This window comes from Polyodon spathula, chromosome 2 (assembly GCF_017654505.1).
Source record: "Polyodon spathula isolate WHYD16114869_AA chromosome 2, ASM1765450v1, whole genome shotgun sequence".
NCBI classification, from domain to species: domain Eukaryota; kingdom Metazoa; phylum Chordata; class Actinopteri; order Acipenseriformes; family Polyodontidae; genus Polyodon; species Polyodon spathula.
Window position 1 is genome coordinate 70,137,736 of NC_054535.1, and position 24,782 is coordinate 70,162,517.

Below are 24,782 nucleotides of genomic sequence, written 5' to 3' on the forward strand. Positions count from 1 at the left end.
AACCTATTTAAGAACACAAGAAAGTTTACAAATGAGATTCACCCCATCTTGCTCATTTGGTTGTTAATAGCTTATTGATCCCAGAATCTCATCAAGCAGCTTCTTAAAGGATCCCAGGGTGTTAGCTTCAGTAACATTACTGGGGAGTTGGTTCCAGACCTTCACAATTCTTTGTGTAAAAAAGTGCCTCCTATTTTCTTCTGAATGCCCCTTTATCTACTCTCCATTTGTGACTCCTGGTTCTTTCTTCTTTTTCAGGTCTCTTGGGTTGACATTGTCAATACCTTTCAGAATTATGAATGCTTGAATCAGTCTTCTTTGTTCAAGACTGAATAGATTCAATTATTTTCCTGTCTAAATATGACATGCCTTTTAAACACAGGATAATTCTGGTCGCTCTTCTTTGCACTCTTTCTAGAGCAGCAATATCCTTATTATAGCGAGGTGACCAGAACTGAACACGATATTCTAGATGAGGTCTTACTAATGCATTGTCAAGTTTTAACATTACTTCCCTTGATTTAATTTCAACAATTTTCACTACATATCCAAGCATTTTGTTGGGCTTTTTTTATAGCTTCCCCACATTGTCTAGATATAGACATTTCTGAGTCAACATAAACTCCTATCTTTTTCATAGATTCCTTCTTCAATTTCAATATCTCCCATATGATATTTATAATGCACATGTTTATTGCCTGCATGTAGAACCTGACACTTTTCTATATTAAATGTCATTTGCCATCTGCCCAGTTCTGAATGCTGTCTAGATCATTTTGAATGACCTTTGCTGCTGCAACAGTTTTTGCTACTCCTCCTGTTTTTGTGTTGTCTGCAAATGTAAAAAAATTGCTTACTATACCAGAATCTAAGTCATTAATGTAGATTAGGAATAGCAAAGGACCCAATGCTGATCCCTGTAGTACTCCACTGGTTACCTCGCTCCATTTCTAGGTTTCTCCTCTATTCAGTACTTTCTGTTTTCTACATATGCATGCATTTCCTTGAATCCCTACTGCGCTCAGTTTGAGAGTTAATCTTTTATGCAAGACTTTGTTAAAAGCTTTCTGGTAATATCAGTAAACCATGTCATATGCTCTCTAATTATCCATTGTAGATGTTGCAAACCTCCGAACAGTCAAGCAGGTTAGTTAGACACGATCTTCCTTTCCTAAAAGCATGCTGACTGTCTCGCAGGATACTGGTACCATATAGGATGATCAAAATGCGGATCTCTATTGGGAACAGTTATGTGTTAAACAATGAAAACCAAATCTCTATCCTCAAGTTTAAGCAGTCTACTTGAAAATCTGCAGTATTGGAAATACTTAATTAAACACTGAACTAAAAATACCAAAATACCTCTGAAAGAAAGAGAGTCTGTACAATGATATGCATGTGATTCATCACTTAACCCTTTAAGGCACTGGGGCCATGTGTCCCACAAATAAAATGATGCTAACTTTTTTATTTTTGCAATGAGGTGCACAAAACAGAGTCTAAGTGTACTGACAGGTTGGATCTGGTCATGATACTTAAGCCACTCTTAAATGTATTTTAAGAAGAAACCATTTTAAAAACCGCTCAATTCCTTGTGTACATTAAGGGGTTAATTGTTTCTGCTCTCAGTGTGGCAATAAGGATAAGGGATGTAGTAAAAAATACATTGCATTTCTCATATTAGCATCACACATCAAACCCCATGTTTTGATTATAGTAACCATGCGATTCTACTAAGCAAAGTTACAGGTCCAAAAAAAAAGAGCTAGTATTTCTATTCTTCATCTGGTACTATGATACTGTATATATTATCTCTTGCTAGTACAGGGAGAACGTGAGGGAAAATAGCAAACCATATCACACAAACCCTTGCAAACAACAAAGTACTGTTTTAACCTCATCTGTAAATAAACAGCAGGACTGCAAAGTTAAACATATAATTAAAGTTTAAAAAATGTGTAAAAATATATTCTGGCATTTTACATTAATACACTATCCATATTGTATTTTGCAGTTGTGTTTTGATCACAGGTACTGATTACACCTATTTTCTTCCTATGAGACAGGTTAATTGAAATGCACCATTTGACGTCTGTTCTCAAATAGAAAGAATACCAATTATATGATCAAAACGCGGATCTTCACTTGGAACTCTGTTACATGTTAAACAATGAAAACAAGATCTCTCTATCCTCAAGTTTAAGCAGTCTACTTGAAAACGTGCATCATTGGAAAACCCTGCATATAAAATGCGCTCAGGCAAACGTGCCAGTCAATTAATGAAGATGGGTCGAGCTTCAAAAGTAAAATTGTTTCTATGTATGTTCCACAGATTCATGAGTCAAGGAGCATAAACTGGGCACACTATATGGTATAATTATGGTACAGTACATAACCACCACACCTTTTATAACTCATTCACAGGTGCTATGCAACAAACAAGTTGATATGCGCCCGTGTATTTGCCACCTGTACAGATCATATTGTTTTAGTCCATGCGTAATAAGTACGGCCTGATAAAGTGTTAGTTTCGCTTTAAGACCAGCAATGCATCTCTTGCTGTAGCTTTCGAAATCGCCATTGTTGGGTTTCGCTGTGTGATGTGGAGTGGAGATTGTGGCTTCCGGTAGAAACAGCTATCTGTATGAATATACATCGAGAAGAGAGGAGGTGCCGAGTAGAGCTTTTCATTTGAATCTATTGTTGCGAGAAAGATAAAACAGTGCAGAAAGAAGGCAGGATTCGTCTGACGTACACCTGGAGATTTTAGAAAACGGGCACATTATACAAGAAGATCATTTTGCGTTACCAAAAATAAATAAATAAATAAATACATATATAACAAAAAAAAAAAAAAAAAAAAAAAAAACTGTGTGGAATATAACATTCGCTCGACTATTGTTTCAGAGTAAAGCACACAATAAGCCATCCAGGGAGTTTTATTTCATGGGGATGTGTTCAAGACAAGAGAGAATACATAAAGACGTCGACATTGTAATCCAGAGGTGCAAGGCAGATAAGGACTGCCTGTTTTCTGGTGAGTTTTCTACTTTTCTATTGTGTGACGGTTACTGTACGTGATATTATTGTCTAAGGTGTTTATTGACTGTTGCAATGAAACGACTTTGCACTGCATAGACCTCTAATAATGACAGGTAAAATGCGTCTTAAAACCGTCTGTATTTTCTAACACGATTTCAGATACATAACTCGCATTTTAAGTGTTGTTGCACAATGCAAAATAAACGTTTGGCAGTCTGTGAATGACACACTGTATCTATATGTTGTGGCATATGTGTATCTGTCTGGTGTTAATTCAGCATTGTTTTCATAACAGCGAACGCCTGGATTATGAATATATATATATAGTATATTATATATATATATATATATATATATATATATATATATATATATATATATATAAAGGCCAGGACATATATATGTCATGTCAGTCATGGCGTTTTTTTGCAACCCTATAATTGTGCGGGAATTCGATAAACATTATTATTTCATTTTTGTTTTTTAGAATTTATGTGTTTTATTTAGTCTGATTTTCAATATCTGTCTATATTTGTCCTCCTTCACTGTGAAATCCCTTCTGATGTTGCCATGGAAACTGCACTTGTTGAAAAAGGGGCTTTTCCTGCGGCTGTGCTTTTTTTTCTTCTTTGCTATTGTTAATGGGGTTTGCATTAAGTTTCTCCTGCAGTCTTACCTGACACATTATTTTGCCCTTTCCAGATTTTCGATATTCAGACGCCACCTTTACATTCACCGACACCAGGGGCTCTAAAAGGTAATGTATCCATTTGTACAGTAACGACATAACGCGCGTGTTCTTTTTTAAATTAATGTAACCTGTAGTTTCAACATGCCGCTGATCTATTTTAACATATTGCGAATTGTTTAGAACAAAAGTTTCGAACATAAACCCACGCAAGAGGCAAACTGACAAGTCACTCGTGCCTTGATACTGCCAAACATGGCAGTGGGTTCACAGGAACACTTAACTGCAAAACTCCAAAACAGAAATTCTAAAAAGGTGATGTTACACGATCCGAAACTGCGCTGACAAAGAGGTATTAACTATTTGTATGATACAGGATACTGTAGAGAAGTTGGAAAAAAATAGAATGTCATCACACTGTCAATACGGTTTTAAAGACATTTTGCAAGTGGTTAAACTTGGGATACCATAAATAAATAGGAAAATAAATCGGGGTCCAATGTGTTCTGAATGGTTACTGCCTCGAGAGTTATTCAAGAAAGATGGGGGCTGGAAATCTGCAGCTAAGTTTGGTAAATCCTCAGTAATGTGTGATGCTCTTCCTGGGAATGCGATTTTAAACCTGAGTCAGGTTTGTTCATGCAAGGCTTTTCTAATAGGTGTCCAAATCCTGTATTTAATCCAAAAAGCTTATGAGTGTATTTGTGTTCTGCACATGTCTAAATACTGTAGCTAAAAATCTACCAGAAGGGGTAACATGAATTTCTGTTTCAACAACCTTGCAACCTTATACGCTCAAAGTAGGTGCAGAATACAAGTCTTTTAGAAAATTCTGCTGCGTTGAAAATATTTTCAGCAATGTACTGCAGTTGCATTTCCAGGTTCAATGAATACTTTAATGTATTAACTTCCTGTCCTGTGAATCACTAATTCTGTTTCATGAAGCTCCCATTCCTTCTTGCTGACAAGAAGAAAACATATATATAGAATATCTAGCATCAGGTGTTGCAGGGTATATGTTATAATGTGGTAACATCATATCACGGGAAGATGTCAATGTTTGCAGTATGTTAGATATATTTATGTAATCATACACACACACACACACACACACACACACACACACACACACACACACACACACACACACATATATAAGGCGTGCACCGATAATCGATAGCCTACCAGCACGGCACCGATAAAAGGAAAAAAAATACACAATAGGTGATCGGCAGTTTTTGTTATTTTAGTCGACAATGTACACCGATATTAATGCTTGCATTTCTTCCAGCACAGAATGTAATGTTTGTTCAGGCGAGCTTACAATACTAATGACACAAGAGCACTGAGACAGTCATTTTCCCAGTGCTGTGTAACGTCCAGTCAACCTGCAGTAAATATATCTAAAAAAAAGAGCAGTGTTTGGATTTTTTTTTTAATATCTGAAGACAACAATAGGATAGAGAGTTGTGTGCAGCAAAACAGACTTGATGCTGCATTAAATCCAACGATGAACTGTGAGCAAAATATTATTCTGATTTTTAAAAAAAGCCCTCTTTGAATATTTAAGACTCCAGAGTGCTTGCCGGGTTGACTGCCGGGTTGTCACGTTATTATTATTATTATTATTATTATTATTATTATTATTATTATTATTATTATTATTATTACACAATGTACTTAATTTTGAAGTAGCAATTGATTAATGTGCTGTCTTTTGTTGTAAAAAATTCAAGTTTGACTGAATTTTGCAAATGGAAATGTGCTATTTTTGTGACATCTTTTTTAAATTTTCTCTTCTACTGTATAGTATAGATAGATCTTATAATACGCAATGAGGGACATGTATCAAGATGCAGCCCTAAATTGGGGGGGGGGTGTAAAGTAGGACTCTGCCGCGGCACACATTTTACCCCATCCTGAATGTATTAACTGGCCCAAAAAATGGGCTGCAGTAGCATAGATTAACTACCAGCCTAATGGAAAAAATAGCACCTCCCCTCCAAATGGGTTCCCTCAGTTGAACAGAGGCAGTGTTGACTAAGGGGTCTTTCACACCAAGTTTGTTTGGGGAGGATCATTCGCACTAGAGTTCGGTGAATATTAGTTTCTCATCAGAATGCTCGCCAAAGAAGAGGACTAGGGTTCACTTGAAAGGGTGACCTCGACTCGATTGAGGGTGAACTGTAACGTTTTTCCCCCTCAAAGTACGCCAGTGTGAAAGTAATCGTGTTAGAATTCACAATGCAACAGAAATCAAACTGACTGGTGGCGATGTAGTGTTGGAACCCTTCATTTGCAATAATGAAATTCTCTAATGTAGTATTTATTTAGTTTAATAAATACTGTTTATTAAACTATGCTTATTTATTAAACTATACAGATTTAGCAATGATATGTGTTTGAAATTTTGAGTACTGTCACCCTCGTCTCAACTCAAATAATTTACCTGCAGTCTTTACAGTATTCGCTGGCATGAATGTGTGTTCAGGAAACTTCAAAAACATAGCATTGCTAAATAAGTATAGTTTAATACACAATTATGTGTGCTAGATTCAGTTTAATTTAATAAATGTTAAAACTTTAAAAAAATATAGTTTAAACGTTTAAACGTTAAAATAAAAACATTTTGAAAAGATGCTGTGTAAGGGGGGTAGTATTCGTCCCCCTCGATGTACAGTTTCGACAGCAGGAGAAAACCGGGAGTCAGCCATCTTGGGGGAAGCTTCAAGGGCTCTGAGAATTTTAAAATAAATAGCTTTCTATAAATTACCGCATATACATTGCCAAGAAAGTTTGTGAATCCCTTAGGATTTTCACATATTTCACATATTTCAAACCTAAAATGTTATTAGATCTTAATCTAAGTCCTAATAATAGATAAAGATAACCAGATTAAACAAATGAAACAAAAACATGATACTTTTTCAACATTTATTTATCCACAAATGATTCAACATTCAATATCCACGTGTGAACCTTTAGATTTAATAACTAACTGGTGGCACACCCTTGACCAGCAATGACTTCAACTAAGCATTTCCTGTAACTTTTGGTCAATCTGTCACACATCGGTTTTGAGCAATTTTGGCCCGTTCCTCCCTACAGAACTGCTTCAACTCGGTGACATTTGAGGGCTTCATTGCATGGACACCTTGCTTCAGGTTCTGCCACAACATCTCGATGGGGTTTAGGTCCGGACTTTGACTAGGCCATTCTAAAACGCGGAATTTCTTTTTCTGCAGCCATTCTTTTCTAGATCTGCTTGTGTGTTTAGGATCATTGTCTTGCTGCATGACCCACTTTCGGTTCAGCTTCAGCTGACGGAAGGATAGCCTGACATTCTCTCCTCTAGAATCTTCTACAATGCAGAATTAATGGTTGTGTCAATGATGGCAAACTGTCCAGGTCCTGAGGCAGCAAAGCAGCCCCAAACCATCACACTCCCACCACCATGCTTGACGGTTGGGATGAGGTTCTTCTATTCGAATGCATTGTTTGGTTTTCGCCAAACATAACGTTTCTCATTGAGGCCAGAAAGTTCTACCTTTGACTCATCTGTCCAGAGAACATTGTTCCAGAAGTCTTGTGGATCATCTATGTGCTCTTTTGCAAACTTCAGATGGGCAGCAATGTTCTTTTTAGAGAGCAGTGGTTTCCTCCTGACTATCCTTCCATGAACACCATTGTTCCGTCTTTTTCTGATAGTTGAGTCATGAACACTCACGTTAGCCTATGGCGAGAGTGACCTGCAGATCCTTGGATGTTACTCTGGGGTTCTTTGTGACTTCCTTGATGATTTTCCAGTTTGTTCTTGGAGAGATTTTGGTAGGACGACCGCTCCTGGGTAGAGTGACTGTTGTCTTGAACTTTCTCCATTTGTAGACTCTGTCTGACACTGGATTGGTGGAGCCCCAAATCCTTATAAATGGTTTTGTAACCCTTTCTAGACTGATGAGCATCAATAAATGTTTTTCTGAGATCCTCAGAGATTTCTTTTGATTGTGGCATGACATGTTTCCACACACCTGTATGGTGAAGACAAAACTCCCAAAGTTTCTGATCTTTATAAGAACATAAGAACATAAGAAAGTTTACAAACGAGAGGAGGCCATTCGGCCCATCTTGCTCGTTTGGTTGTTAGTAGCTTATTGATCCCAAAATCTCATCAAGCAGCTTCTTGAAGGATCCCAGGGTGTCAACTTCAACAACATTACTGGGGAGTTGGTTCCAGACCTTCACAATTCTTTGTGTAAAAAAGTGTCTCCTATTTTCTGTTCTGAATGCCCCTTTTTCTAAACTCCATTTGTGACCCCTGGTCCTTGTTTCTTTTTTCAGGCTGAAAAAGTCCCTTGGGTCGACACTGTCAATACCTTTTAGAATTTTGAATGCTTGAATTAGGTCGCCACGCAGTCTTCTTTGTTCAAGACTGAACAGATTCAATTCTTTTAGCCTGTCTGCATATGACATGCCTTTTAAGCCCGGAATAATTCTGGTCGCTCTTCTTTGCACTCTTTCTAGAGCAGCAATATCTTTTTTATAGCGAGGTGACCAGAACTGCACACAATATTCAAGATGAGGTCTTACAAGTGCATTGTACAGTTTTAACATTACTTCCCTTGATTTAAATTCAACACTTTTCACAATGTATCTGAGTATCTTGTTAGCCTTTTTTATAGCTTCCCCACATTGCCTAGATGAAGACATTTCTGAGTCAACAAAAACTCCTAGGTCTTTTTCATAGATTCCTTCTCCAATTTCAATATCTCCCATATGATATTTATAATGTACATTTTTATTTCCTGCGTGCAGTACCTTACACTTTTCTCTATTAAATGTCATTTGCCATGTGTCTGCCCAGTTCTGAATCTTGTCTAGATCATTTTGAATGACCTTTGCTGCTGCAACAGTGTTTGCCACTCCTCCTACTTTTGTGTCATCTGCAAATTTAACAAGTTTGCTTACTATACCAGAATCTAAATCATTAATGTAGATTAGGAATAGCAGAGGACCTAATACTGATCCCTGTGGTACACCGCTGGTTACCACACTCCATTCTGAGGTTTTTCCTCTAATCAGTACTTTCTGTTTTCTACATGTTAACCACTCCCTAATCCATGTACATGTGTTTCCTTGAATCCCAACTGCGTTCAGTTTGAGAATTAATCTTTTGTGCGGGACTTTGTCAAAAGCTTTCTGGAAATCTAAATAAACCATGTCATATGCTTTGCAATTATCCATTATCGATGTTGCATCCTCAAAAAAATCAAGCAAGTTAGTTAGGCACGATCTCCCTTTCCTAAAACCATGTTGACTGTCTCCCAGTACCCTGTTACCATATAGGTAATTTTCCATTTTGGATCTTATTATAGTTTCCATAAGTTTGCATATAATAGAAGTCAGGCTTACTGGTCTGTAGTTACCTGGTTCAGTTTTGTTTCCCTTTTTGTGGATCGGTATTACGTTTGCAATTTTCCAGTCTGTCGGTACCACCCCTGTGTCAAGAGACTGCTGCATGATCTTGGTTAGCGGTTTGTAAATTACTTCTTTCATTTCTTTGAGTACTACTGGGAGGATCTCATCCGGCCCAGGGGATTTGTTTATTTTAAGAGCTCCTAGTCCCTTTAACACTTCTGCCTCAGTTATGCGGGTATATAGGGTGGGGCCTCCCAAACACACCCCTGAAGATCTATCAAATTATTATTACACCCGATTCTAATTAACCCCTTAATTGAGCTGATAAAACCAGGGGTTCACTTACTTTTTCACATACCCTGAATCTTAATTACTCACTGTTTGTCTAATTCATACATCATTTTGTTTCTAAAGACATGGAATTGATTAATATAAACTCTGTTGGTTTTGGTTCAAGAAGGCTATCATGGTAAAACTATGGAACTACTTCCATAATTATCATTGGGGTTCACAACTTTTTCTTGGCACTATATGTCTGTAAATAGGTTTTTTGCATCAGGTTTTCTACTCTCCTTAAATGCAATTGATACCTGTTAATCTCAATCACAACTGAGAAACACGTTAATAGTAAAATTAGTTTAATTTACATTTTTTCTTCTTCTGTGAAACCACTAAATGGGCTTTTAAGTCTTACTTTTTCATTTGTGACTCGTCTTTATTAATTTAAATACAATTACTCGTCATAAGGATTGTAATAGTGTGTCCAGCAAAATGCTTTATTTTTTATTATAGCTTTAATAAAGATTAGTCGCTTATTAACATGTTGCAGTGTCGTTTGTATGTGAAAAATGAAGGCTTGGCCTGTTTAAAAGCCCATTAAGTTGTTTGACAGAAAAAAAAAAAACTAAATTAAATCAAATAAATTACTAAATTAAGCCGTATATATAAATCAATTTATAAAAACAGTGAAGCAATATGAAAAAATAATAGCATCAGGGGTACGATAATGGTCTGTTTTGATTAGAGGGCTAGCGTTAATTGCATTATTACAGAAATGTTATGTAGTCTAATGATTCAAACAGAGCTAAAATCCAAATCGCTAATTTATGCTACTTACTGTGTAGAAAAGACAAGAGCTAGTAAACCTCTCTAAGTCTCAGAAACAATACCTATAAAAACAGCATAAAGCTGCGTGCTATCCTCTGTTGAATTTGTATGTTCAAAACTACGCAGTGTTTACTAATACTGCAAAAATAAACTGTGGTTTTTATGCATTAGTCCTGTATATTGATGTCTGGACATTGATTACATGTTTCAGGGACATTCCGCTCAACAGTACAGTAGAGAGTCAATTATCCATACTAATTGGGACCGATACTAGTTTGCATAATGGATTTGCATGGATAATTGAACAGGTATTAATAATTACCTTTAATAATGTTTAGAATGAAGTTAAGATACACAAGTACCTACTGATGATATATAACTAGTAACCTGTTCTATCACATTAAGCAAACAAAATTACAAAGCTTTCCAAATCATTAAATTAATGCAATTCACTAAAAAACTTTAACACCTACAGGTAATAAAATACTGAAATTAAACGTACCATATACCAAACTTTGAAAATCATCAAAGAATACAATTCAGTACAACTGTGACAAATTACAGAGTATTAGGAATCATTAAACTTCAAAAATTTAGTACAATGTTTCTATACTCTGATACTTGTTGCTAAGGCATTGTAATAATGTGCAATTGAAATGAATAAAATAAAAGTTCTAAGCTGCTCAATAACATAATCAGGCTCTCCAGCCCTTACTGATGAAATAGAAGAAAAATCAAGAACGAGGTGACTGTTAGTTTGCTTAACTGCAACAATTTAAAGCACACAATGCTCCATCTAAGGTTTTGGTGGTCTGAATAATTCTGTGACTTTTATTTGCCTCAGTCTGCTGGTCCTTTTTTTGGCAGCTAAATCTCGTAGCCGTTTTAGCAGCAGAATCTGTGTGCGTAATACATCACACGTAATTCATCACGATTACAGGTGCGTTCTGTTGATTCAATACTACGGTTGATCAGAGATCAGATAATTGACTCTACTGTAATTTAATTTGGTAGAAATACATTCTTTTAGTTGAAAAAATTGAAACAGGGCCTCACATGCTGTAGAGTTCCCCTCGCCAGTAAGTGTATAGCTGCACGTCCCAAGCATTTGTCTCATCACCCAGTGCCATCCTGTTTGGGGTGCTCAGGGAGATGATGACTCTGGTCCTGCAGCTACAGCCTGTAGAGATGGGATTTTCAGAGGCTGACTTGGATCGTGCTACTCAGGGAGATGACGGCTCTGATTCAGCAGCTACAGCCTGTAGAGATGGGGTGCCTCATATTCACTTGCTGAATTTGATTTTTAATATTTGAGCTTTTGGAAAGACCAAGAAAGAAAAAAATAACAGCATGTCAAGCCAGAATGAGCAGTAATTGCACAATTCATTTTGGGAATACAGGCGGTGCACTCCGGGTGCACTGGTAATACTACCCCCTTGAAACAGTGAATTTGTGTGATAGCTTTTGTGTAAGGACCTTGATAAAGATGGCTCAACGTGTTCCGTAATGAGAGCGCTCATCGTATCATTTTGTGCAAGCAGTTGCCACGCGACTACAATCAGATTGTCACAGTGATGAAAAAGTGACGGCCATAACGCATAGCTTAAGACTTAAGGGATGCACCTTATTATTTGGATTTTAACCACAAATAGATGAAAGTACTGTAGTGCGCATTAAATGAAAACTTTCACCGTATCACAATAAATGGCACAAATAATATACGTCTATAGGGATCTGTGACAGGGTCTTCCTCGAGTCACGCATGTGGGTAGCCGCTGTTCAAGCATACAGAGAGACAGACGTGGTGTTGAAACGCCGGCACAGGCGTGCAGGGTTTATTCTCACACAAACAGAAAACGAAAGTAAAATAAAGGCGGTCGTGACGTTACCAGCGATGGTAACGCACAGAGGACTAATACAGCAAACTGTACAAAAAGTGCAAAATAAAACACAATACCCCAAACTACAACTCAAAAGGTGCCGTGAAAACGGCAGGCCTTGCAGCAGCCCCGATCACAGCGATCGCCGTGCTTTTATACTGACGCTCCGTTGAGACACACCCACCTGCTTGCTGGAACAACTGATTGCTTTCAGCTGCTGCTCCATGCAGACGGGTAATCGTCCCCAGCGGAGCGCCACAGCAGCTAAACAATTAAATCAATATTAACAATTAACACAAAAACATACAATAAACTACATATTTCATTGTGCAAGGCTTACGCTTTGCCACAGGATCATACACCCCACCCATAAGCACAGTCATTCAGGATACTGTATGATGAAATCTGAGGTGAGGTTAGTTAACAATGTCCTGATAACAGGCACTTTTCGACAGGGCCATTTCAAAATGACACCACAACCTTGAGTCTTTTAACGGGTGTTACGCAATGTCTTTCTGCCACTGTAGGGTGTGGAGAGCAAGCACTATAGGACGTGGAGAGCAAGCACTGTAGGATGTGTAGCAGGGCGGGGCTCCTCCGCCTGTTCTGCCACTCTCACGACTCCATTCTTCTTCAGTCATTTAAGCTAGCTCTGCTGTAATGTTTTCTTTTTGTTGCTGTTTGGGCAGCTGCCATTATTGATTTTACTATCTGCTTGGTCTCCTATCAGAACCTACAGCTTCCCTTAATAATTCATTATATTTAAATTTTTACATGTCACATGTGTTCTGACAGATTTAATCATTATTTAGGTGATTATTTCATTAGCCTTAAATAACTGGTCAATGTAAATTACGTAAGAATATATAAAATGACACACATGGTAGGTAGAAAATGAGGTGTTTAAAATGAGATTCTGTCTCTTGCAAGAATAATGATAATGCAGACATGATTTCCAAGACCATTCACAATACATGTTGTCCTTGTGCTGTGTGATTCATACGGCATTGCTAGCCTACCTGTCGTATTGCAACACCACACCAATTCCGATTTAGACTGGAATCTCACAATATAGAAACCAGCTCCAGGTTCATAGACTAGCAGTTCACACCTAGATTGTCTACAACCAGCCCAGTCCATTCCTGGCAATAGGCTGGGCTGTTTGGAGTGGGCTGGGTCCTTGAACATGTGCATTTCTACTTGGTACATTGTGTATATGTAATAACCTAAACGTGCAAGGACTATGTATAACCTTATTAACAGCCTCACTAACACGAGGCATTCGGTTAACAAGTTTCAGCAGGAAATCACCCGACATGTCTTCCCAGCTCTTCTGCAGCAATTCCCAGAGGTGTAGGGCACTTGTGGGTTGCTTTGCTTTGACTCTTCTGTCCAGTTCGTCCCATACAAGTTTTATGGAAATGAGGTTTGGAGACTGGGCAGGCCAGGTCATTAGACTGAGTTGTCCTTCACTTTCCTTCTTCGCCAGATAGTTCTTGCACAAGTTTGAGGTGTGTTTCGGGTCATTATCTTGCTGAAGAATGAAGGACTGCCCAACTAGCCGTAATCCTGATGGAATAGCAGTTATACTCAATGGAAGCAGGTGTACTCAAACTTTTGACTGGTATTGTATGTGTATATATATATAGCAAATAATAATAAAAACCAGAGAAAAGAAACACCTCAGAAGTACACAAAAAACAATGAAAAACAAAAGCTCCAGTAGGCTCTGTCATACTTTCCTGCTTACAGCACAGTTCTTCAATTTAGCTCATATCTTAGAGCTTCCCCTGAAACATGTACTGTCAATATTTAATCATAAATATCAGTGCTGTAAGTTTTAAAAGAAAAAATAACTAGTAACGTAATGTTTCTTATGGGAAGCGTAACAGAAATTAAGAGTTGTTTGCTATGAAGACAGAAATGTGCTAAATGTACAAACAATGTACCTTAATGACTGAAATAAAGTGGAAGTCGTTTTGATAAATTATATACATATATATGTGTGTGTGTGTGTGTGTGTGTGTGTATATATATATATATATATATATATATATATATATATATATATATATATATATATATATATATATATATATTTTTTTTTTTTTTTAAGTCTAGTGCTTGCACACTGTATATCACAAAATGACTCGTAGATCAAAAAAAAAGTCCAAAGCAGAAATATATTTAATCTTCTTCATACTCACAAGTGACTGAAATGCAAACATTTCAGCAGTGGCCGCTGCTATCATCAGTGCATAATACTAAACACATGTTTATATAGTCTCAGATAATTTGTATTAACAATATACATACAAATCTAATTGGTAATTAGACCGGCAACGGCAATCAGATCATTCCGACAAATTGATTATGTATTAAAACACAATATATTGATTTAATCAGACTTTTAAATTTAGCATTTAAAAAAAAAAAAACAAACATTTTTATAAAACCATATTATCAGTTTTAGATCTTAGTATCCAAAAATGATTTATCAATTAATGGGCAATCGACAGAATTGTTAATTGGGCCAACAGCAGCAGTCAGATCATTAAGGCAAGTCAGTTACTTTTCAAAACACAATACAGATTAGCATGTTTTAAAAAAAAAAAAAAAAAAGTTGAAAGACATTTATCAGCAGCAGTCCATAATACAATCATTCCATTCATTGCAAACACAAGGCGTGATGCAAATCCCCAGTTAATAATTGAAAGCTTTATACGTGTAAAATGCAGTGTGTATACCTCACAGTTCCTTATATTACCTGCCGCTAGACAGGCATAAATTCAAAGAAAGCATGACAGACCCAAATCCTCATTCATCCCCTTAGGAAATAATGTATCTAATGTAAATATCCAAAAGACTTCTTTCTAAAATAATTTAGTGTCCCGATCTTCACCTCTGCGACAAGATAAAATTATCTCTAAACTTTAATCAGAAAGAGAATGTTGTGCCTCTTTAAAATGCAGAAAAACAGAAGACTTTATATCTTTGGGTAGAGCTTTTATGTTCACTAATCCGTATACGCAAAGAGTGTTTTGTTTTACCAACATATAGAGATGGACATGGACACAATAATGTGTACTGCATAACTAGACTGACAGGTGATCACTTGTCTAATCATATATTAATTGGAGTTTAGGGGATTTTTAAATTCTTTAATTTTAAGACTGTGCAGCTTGCGCTCACACATAATGTTGACAAGGAAAATCCCCAACACCCCCACTCGGCGTGCCTGTTCTAACCGGCTGTGAATTAGGGTCTGCTGTCGTCAGTCTTCTGGGTTTTTACCTTTTGAGTATACATACAAAGGAGGATCTTTTAAAAAGATTAGTCATTTGTCTGTCACTAAATATGTGCCAGTGAGTATTGGCAATACCCCTGGTCTGATTACAATGTTACTATAAGTCGTCGTTTTTTGTTTTGGTACCTTTTTATCCAAATCTTGTTTCGAAATCTTACGACATTGTAATAAAGCAGAGTTTAATCACTGTACAGGACAGCCTCTACAAATTAAGTCTTGATAGAGTGTATCTGACTGATAATCAAAAGCTACATTGGTAGAGCAAATACGTCCTAAGCGCACAAATTGCCTATAAGGCAGGGGTGGCGCCACACTTGGGCCTGAGGGGCCTGGGCCCACCCATTTTACTTATGGGCCCACCCAGTTATGGAGCGATTGACAATTAAAAAATTTCATTCCAAACCGTATCAGAATGTAATCCGCTGCGGCAAGTCTAGCTCATCCTTGTGGTTCAAAAATATATGTCCGTCCCACCCACCTCAGTACCGTTGTCATGGTTATGAAAAAAAAAGATTGGTGATTGGACGGCTGAGATATGAGATCTTACGTCTTCGATACTATTACAGCGTGTCGGCAGCATACATACAGAAAATTTTCTTTCATTGCAAGGCACGCAAGCAACCAGCTTGTGCAGCTGCTGTTTCGTTATTTTTTTACATTTGCAATTAGCTATCTAATTACCTATACAGGGCAGCAGTATGGAGTAGTGGTTAGGGTTTGTGGGTTCAATCCCAGCTGGGGGACACTGCTGTACCCTTGAGCAAGGTACTTTACCTAGATTGCTCCAGTAAAAACCCAACTGTATAAATGGGTAATTGTATGTAAAAAATTATGTGATATCTTGTAAAAATTGTAAGTCGCCCTGGATAAGGCCATCTGCAAAGAATATAATAGTACAGAACATTTAGCCAACTTTGCCGTAAACCGTAGCTATATTTGTGACTTACGTATTAGCTATGTCCCGACACATTTTGTAAAATGAAAATGAACCGACTAATCAACAAATGTGCCAGTAAGTACCTACATTTAATTTTATCGATTCAGTTGACTGATGCAGCTGGGATGTACTATATGTTATGCTCAACTCATGCCTCTATTCCTGTTTTGTTTTTGTTCCCACATAACTGACACTTTTCTAAAGCTCAAAGGGAAATATTAACATTCACTTTTACTCGCTGTACGAGAGCTTTTTAAATTTAAGCTCACTTGGGAGGTCGAATACACGTTAGAGAGTTTTTGTCAGAAATCATTTTCTTTATATGTGGTAGTGACTTGTAGCCTCTAACGTTACGGAATTTGTGCTGCTATGCTTGTTGGTGGTAAATCAGATTTCCAACTGTCAAAATGTTTTGGTAGAGTGTGCATCTTGGAGAATATGGCGCTATTTCTGACAGTATAGTGTGTCCTCAGTACACATATTAGTAATTACGTCATTACGTTTACGTTTTCATTAAGTCATAAATGGCCCATCCGTGAAAATTTGGGGCCCAGCCAGGAATATAATCCTGCAGCCGCTACTGCTATAAGGTAGACCTTTTTTCAGCACAACAGGATGGAAACTGTTATCATGTAATAGGCTGTTCTTTTCTGTATCCTTTCTATAGAAAGTGGAACCCAAAATACCATCCTTAATAAAAATCATTGTGTCTAAAAAACAAACTTGTAGGGAACCCACATGATGTGTAAATGTAATACTATCTCTCAAGCCATTGAAGTAAATAATAAAGTTGTTCAATTCATTTTCTGTACCATTCCATATAACAAAACATCATCTATATAACGCTTACAAAATATCAAATTTTGTGTAAAAGCATTATTGTTCCAAATATGACAGTTCTATAAATAGCCCAGTACCTTGAATTTGGCACTAGAATTTATCCCTTGTGTGCTGCCAAGCCACCCCCCTTATCCGATGGCTTGATAGCTCTGTCTCTGTTCATACAGAGCTTTTTAAGAGCCTGATGTTCCACATTACTTAGATATGATTTGAGAAATGTGGTGCCGCCTTTAATTACATTATCAACATCTCTCTTTACCAAATGACGGAACGTATCTATTGAAGAGTTACAGGCCAATGGACAAAATTTACTAGAAACTTTGAATTTGGATCTTGAAAAATTTATATTAGTATTAGGAGAGTTCCCTACTGAATTATTACCATCACTGTTTTTATAATAACATTTGAGAATTTCTACTGTGAGCATTTCAATTTTAAGAATGAAAGGGCTTACATTACTGACTGGGACATATGATAACTCCTTATTCAGTAAACTTTCTTCTCATTTGTAAAAGTCCCGACCTGTGAGATTAAAGATTATTTGGTTCTTTGGCACCCTTTTCCCTTGTAGTAACTTGACACTGGCGGAACCGTGCTTACCTCTCCGATTTTTTTTTTTTTGTGCGTAGTGGATATCTTCTCCCCAATTGGCTGTCGAGGTCCCGACCTAAAAAATCACAGTCCGTGTCTGCGTCCTCTGTACTGGATCCAGAAGTTGTAAATGAAAGATTCACAAATCAAACTGTTTTAGGTTGTTTCTCTTGCAGCCAGGGATGACCCTTGTCATCTGTGTAGTCGATTAGTGGCCATTTTGAATGTCTGGATCATACTTTTTCGCTGTCCCGTCTGGTGCTTCTGTATTACAGGATTAAGAAGCTGGTCTTGTTCTAATAATTACAGATACTCATGTAAGAATTTCATGAGTAGCTGCCAATTGTTTTTGTGCAAAATCAATCACAAGCAGCATTAAGTCCAATTAAGCTTTATTGAGTATTTCGCACCTTAATCTTTAAATGCATTATGTGATGTCTTAAAACAAACTGGAAGTCTGTCATTTTGAGATCTGGAAATGTATTACAGTGATCTAAATGTATTGAAATACCTGGAATGCAATTACAGCTAATCTGCTGCTGGCAGAGGAATGTAGGGGGTGAGAGTCGGTATAGGGAGAGATAATAGTCTGGAGGTAGGAGGGTGCAGAAAGGTTAAGACAGTAATAGGCAAGTACAAGAGTTTTGAGTTGGATGTCATAGGGAGCCAGTGGAGTGAGGGGAGCTGCAGTGTAGCGTCGGAGAAATGGGGAAGGGATAAGACAAGGTGAGCAGTAGAGTTTTGGATGAGCTGGAGCGGATGGATAGCAGAAGCATTGAGGCCTGCCAGGAGGGAGTTGCAGTAGTCAAGGCCACAGTAGCAGGGGCTGAACTAGAAGCTGTGTGTAGTAGTCGGTGAGGAAGAGTGAATTCTGTGTATGTTGCTGAGGAAAAAGCGTCAGGAGTGTGTCAGAGTAGAGATGTGCTGAGAGTAGGAGAGGAAGGGGTCGAGGGTGAGACCGAGGTGCTTGGTGGATGAGGAGGGAGAGAAGGTGGTGGATTCAAGAGGAATAGAGATAGAGAGATTAGCGGTGGGAGAGGAAGAGGGGGTGAGGAAAAGGAGGTCTGATTTGGAGATGGTTGTTTAAGATGATGTGAGTGCATCCTGGAGGATATGGCTGAATAACAGATAGAGATACAGGTGGAGATGTGGGAGTGAGAGGGGGGAAAGGAGAAGAAGATTTGGGCATCATCAGCATAGAAATGATATGAGAAGCCATAGGAGGAGATGAGGGGACCCAGAGAGTGAGTGTAGAGAGGAAACAGGATGTGTCCCAGAACTGAGCATTGGGGGAGTCTATCAGATCTGTGATATAATTCCATTATAACCTACAAGTTCAGCATTTTTTGGCAAAAAAAGTTAATTATACAGTGAAACACTGTCAGTGATCTCTGTTAAAATTGTACAACTGTGCTAAACTGTTTGAATAAGCACGGTATGTAATTGTTTGTCTGCATTCTAGAATCAGTTAAAACCAGTTTTAAGGGTCAGCAATTATATAAGCAATGTATACGGAGGTGTATGTAACAAGATTTTACACACACCCTTGGTGTGAGATACCATTAATAAACCCTCAAGCTCTCGCTCTTGGTGTTTATATGGGGTTCAGTTCACACCTCGGATGTGTGTAAAATTACACATCTCCCATTCTCTATTTCTTGCAGAAATGCAGCTGTAGATAATTTACAGTGAGAGCTTTGCACTAAGGTCCATTCTTTGTATTCTGGTCATATCCCTGTTATATTAGTAACTAAAGTTCATCAGGATAAACTAGCAGGGCTGTATATGTACTGAACCTCCCACAATAGGGTGCAGGATGTGCTGTAGGCTGCGGGCAATCATTTGCATTGATTAGCAAGACACAGCTAGGCTGGCACGGTTTTATTAATGTGAGCACCTTTACCTTGCTGGAGGCAATCTGTTGTCCCTTATGGAAAAGAACCAAAACAAACAAACATTTTAATATATGGTAGAAAAGTATGATCCATATATTTTTCATATATAGAAATTGGCACCTTTTGTATATATTTAAAATATATGGGATATATTTCAAAGATATTTTAGTCTGTAATCCATATATTTATTGTAATGTTGAAAATATATGGTGCACATAAAATATTAAATAAATATATGAATTACAGACTAAAATATATTTGAAATATATCCCATATATTTTAAATATATACAAAAGGTGCCAATTTCTATATATGAAAAGTATGAGGATCATGTTTTTACAATAAGGGCTTGAATGTCACAGAAACAGGATGCTGTTGTAGCTGTTGAGGGGAGTGTCGAGTCCCTTTATGTGCAGTTCCATTGAGGGGGTAAAGGAAGAGCAGCATGAAGTAAGCTTTCCAGGGCAAAGATAGAAGTGTGTCTGGCAGCTTCCGTAACAGTGGCAACCAGACTGAAGAGTTTGCATTCACCTCTAAAGCAAGCCCAGAGTAACTGGCCGGTGAAGACAGATGGATTCTGTGTGATTGCTGGGTGATATGCTTTTAAAAACTGCAACTGGCTGTACATGACAGCAGCTACTAATTTGTTAGATTGAGAAAAAATATAACAGCAAATTTGAATTTGAGTCGTGCAGTTGTTCTCAGGTCAAAGTACTGTAAAGGGAGCATTTGACTTGATGTGATCATGTGATTAACAGACACAGAGGAAAGGAACGAAACCCTGTGTGGGTAGCCTTTTTGACATGATATGGGAACATACGATCCTTTAGCTTAAATAAAAGGATTAAGGATCAATCACGAGAGCGTTCCTTTCTTATGTGGAAACTGTGGTTCTGTTGCTGCAATGGAATAGAAAGGTTTAAAAATGATCACAGTTTACTCTGTATTGAAACAGCTGTAGCAATTGGATAGGGTTTTTTTAGTGAGCAGTTTTAGCCTTTCTGTTGTAGGAATCTGTTGAATTTCTTCTGGCCAAGGGAATAAGAACATATTTCCAATTCATTTATTAATACCACTGAGAAGACTATGGAAGCCTCAGTGATGGTTTGAATATCACAGTGCTACTTCTAGCCCTGTATTGAACTCTGCATCACTGTAGTGTGGTTCATTGACATCTCAGTACATGTGAGGGACATGCAGGAATAAAAAGGGGTGTTCGTAGAAGAGATTAGAACGTATTTTCACTTGAATATATTTGTGTATGGGCTGGACTCCACCTCATCACACCCAGAACGTATCGTCACATTAATATATTTGTCAGGATGGGGTGGCTGACCCGTTAGACTCCTAGAAGCCATCACGTTGTACATTGCTGTTTGCTTGGATATTCAGATTTGACAAACACGCTACAGGATTCTGAATCATTTCTCACAGTGCTCAGTTGACATTACTGTCGGTCAGGTGGTGTGCAAATCCCATTAGAGAGGCAAACCAGCGGGGTTTGGAAAAAACACGATGGCAGCATTTGAAATCATTGTGAGCATCGGCTCAGTTAACACCGTTTGATTACCTTCGTAGTGTCACTTTGTAAGCAGTTTGTTACGTGGTGTGACAGGCCCATGCTTTGTGGACTTTCATAGTTAACATGTCTGAGTTGGAAGGCTTTACAAGAGATTCTGCCACAGGGATAGCCAAGTAACCAGGTGCTTTTTTTTTCTAATTGAAATGTGGTGATAAACCAAGTAAAAGGCACAAGGCGATTTAAAAAAAAAAAAAAAAAAAAAAAAAAAAAAAAAAGGATTTGTGTAATTGCAGATCTGCCAGCTTTCAGGGTTTTTCCCAGGACACTGAGCAGACTTTTTTTAATGGAAGTCTTCTCTTGTGCATGGTTAGACAAGAAATTGTGAGGATATATTTGTTAATTAAGATTTAATGATAAAGTGCAGTAGTAAAAAAAAAAAAAAAAAAAGAAGAAATCTACAGAAGGTGATGAATTATTAATAAGCACTGTTATAAAAAATGAATGTAGAATTAAAACAGAAGTTCCCCATACGTTAGCATAAAGGTGGTGTTCTTATTGTATAGGGTCTTGTAACCCTTGGGAGAACTGTATGTTCTGTTTAGTAAGCCATTATGCAGAGATGAGTACCATTTTCTCCTGACAGTTTAAAAAGGGATGTTTCTCACTTCCTGATTAAATTTTTTATACCAAGTATCAAGAGGGTATCGGGAACAGCAAAGTTGAAGATATACAGTATTTCACACTTACTGTTAACAGTACTGCGATTATATCTAAACATATAGTTACTAAAAAAAATTGCATGTTGAGGAAAAACATCTCTAAAGAAGGTGCTACAATGAGAGAGGATATCAGATGCATTTCTTGAGGAAAAGGCTTGCGATTGGTCAGGCAAGAAAACAGTGTTGCATACAGTGCACTTCAGTGCATGATAGTATGCAGTGCACTGCAATGCAATGCATGATAGTAGTGTTTTAACATAATCTTCAGGTTTAAAAAATGCCAATGGAGGGCTGACTAATCTGATGAACCGGAGCGACAATACCATTTAGCTGAGAGAGCTGTGTTCTGCCGTTTTACGTTTTCACTCCTAGATATCACATCCTAAAATATATTGTTTCCATTTTGATTCATGGAACAAGAAAAACTTTTTTTTTTTTATTGTACATGTTATTTACACAGAGTTTTTTTGCAACATAAGAAAACATTTTGTTCATTATTTGAAACCTGTTTAATTCTCGCCTGTCAGACCACAAGGGTTCTGAATGTGGGATCTGGTGTGCCCTGGTTGTAGACAAAACCGGGTTCATAAGTTACACAAACCCAGTTTTACAATATTTGTCTAAAATTGCTAACCTTTTTGCACTAGGTTTCAGGTAACCAGCATTTGAACTTTGTTTTTAAATGCTAATGTGAACAGGAACTAACTGTTTAAAGAAAAAAAAAGAAAACTGGTTACTTTTATTGTCTACTCTAGCCAGTCCTTTGATTTAGATCTTAAAAATCTATCATCCTTATTTTTTTGATATATTAAAAGAAGAGTGTGCCATGATTCAGCTTTGACAAAAATAAATTGAATGTCGGCCTTATTGCCAGTCAGGTTCACAAAACCTATAAATTATTGCTGTTCATCTCTGCATTAGCAGCTTTGTGCATGTGCATAGGTCTAAATCCCTTGAGAAGTAAACCATATATATATATATGCATCAGCTTATGAGCTTTATCATTTTCACTCAATTATATTTATAAACCAAGTCATCTGAACTTATTGCTGAGTTACTGGACATGCACTTTCATGTTTGCTGTATTGCAGGTGCACAGAAGACCTATTTACATGACTCAAACTGTTTATTTCCAGTGGAACTGTTAGATGTGTATCATGCTAGAATTTGCATTGGGAAACATCTGCAGCAACATCATAAGTAACTGCTGTCTGAATGAAGATATTACCGTAAAAAACAGATTGCGTTATCTGTATCACTGTATCACTGTTTTCAGAGAAACAAAGAAAATCCATTTTAAAGTAATCACAAATATGTTCTATTATTTAGTAAGTAATGGATGTAAGCATGCCTGGAAAGTGCTTGTAATGTTGCTACAGTACGTGGAGATTAATTATATCTGCTGCACAGAAACCCCCCAAAGGATTGTGCATTATTCCAGCCTAATTGTTGCTTTGTGACTCTGTTTATCAATATAGGTTGATATCAATCCTGAAACAGCGAGACAACTAATATTTTGTATTTAGTGGCTATGCAGGGCAATGAACAAAAGAAGATCCCAGTGGGCAGATGCAGAACGGCTGTGCTTCGGCATTGATAATGTATTGGAGAAGGACTTGGCATGCATTGCAAGGCCACAGTATAATCAGGGTGTTGTACAACATCATACTGCTTCACATGTCCTAAAGTAGGTTCAGTAGGAATCAGAAGCCCTAGGGCTGTATTATCTGTTTTGTTTTGTTACTGTAACAAACCATATATAGATAGAATAAAAGCATTTTAAAAATATTTTTGGTGAGGACAAAGAAAACGGCATCTGTCACTGACAGAAACCGTCTTCTGGGTGAAAAACTTGTCATTATTTTTCAGAGCTGAGCAACACAAAAAGAAACAATGTGTATCTTAAAAGCAGTGGAGACAAGCAGCTAAAAAAGTTTATCTACCCTGAAAAGACATACCTTACAACTTTGCATATCTGACCCTCTGTGGACTGGGGTATAAGCAGAAATGTATAAAAGTCAGATTTGCAAACATCTGTAGAAATAGCATTTACACATCCATAAATAGGTTATTGAACAAAAAAAACATGCAAACTGCTGTAAACATGGGGACATTTTTTGATTTAAAGGTAAGCAAACAAAAACAAGATTAACTAGGCTAAAAATACACAGTGTTGCTATGTGCTTTGCTATAAGCCATCTCCACACAATGCTTTTTTTAATAAAAAACAGACGGTAAATGTACAGAAACCTGCAACTGATGGCGTCGTTCTTAACTCTAGAACTTCCTGCCTCCCTGGTTCTGTTTTCTTAATATCTGTCATGATACTTTGCACTCTTTCTTGATATTGCCAAGAACCAATAGGCAGCTCGGTTTGAATATTGCTTCGGCTATTTTAAACAAACGGTCGGTAAGCATTGTGTTTGTGAAGATTTGTTTAATTCAAATGCATTTAAAAACTACAACAACACTGCCAATATCTGCAAGTGTGCGCTCCATCATATAAACACATTGCACAAAAAAAAGCTTTCTCAACTGGCGTATTGAAACGCCACTGCTACACGCAGCTGACTGACACACGCACACAGCTTGTCTCTTAAAGGGGAATGCACCTAAAGGCTGATTGCTGTAACGCTTTCTTTCTGTTTCCATCGTGGAAGCTGCCAATACCGTTACTCTCATAGCCTACTTTTAATATTAATTAATTTATTTATTTAACAAGTCGGTTAATTGATCAGGGAGGTTATATAACGGTCTGATATGCGACGTTCCACTGTACTAGGGTGAGCAGTGTTTATTAACAACATCTTGGGACCCTTTTATCTGCTTTAAGAAGGTT

At 37.4% G+C, this 24,782-nt stretch overlaps 1 protein-coding gene across 2 annotated transcripts in view; it reads left to right on the forward strand.

The window, feature by feature from the left end:
* The first annotated feature begins 2,124 nt into the window (after positions 1 to 2,124).
* Positions 2,125 to 24,782, forward strand: part of LOC121299788 (protein mono-ADP-ribosyltransferase PARP8-like) — an 82,428-nt gene continuing 59,770 nt past the window's right edge. Inside the window, exons 1-2 of one of the 2 annotated variants that reach the window (XM_041227859.1) lie at positions 2,125 to 3,037; positions 3,745 to 3,799. In XM_041227859.1, coding sequence (XP_041083793.1) covers positions 2,947 to 3,037; positions 3,745 to 3,799 — 146 coding nt within the window. In that variant the 5' untranslated portion in view covers positions 2,125 to 2,946. The remainder of the gene's footprint in view (positions 3,038 to 3,744; positions 3,800 to 24,782) is intronic. The other variant, XM_041227867.1, reaches the window with a different exon arrangement.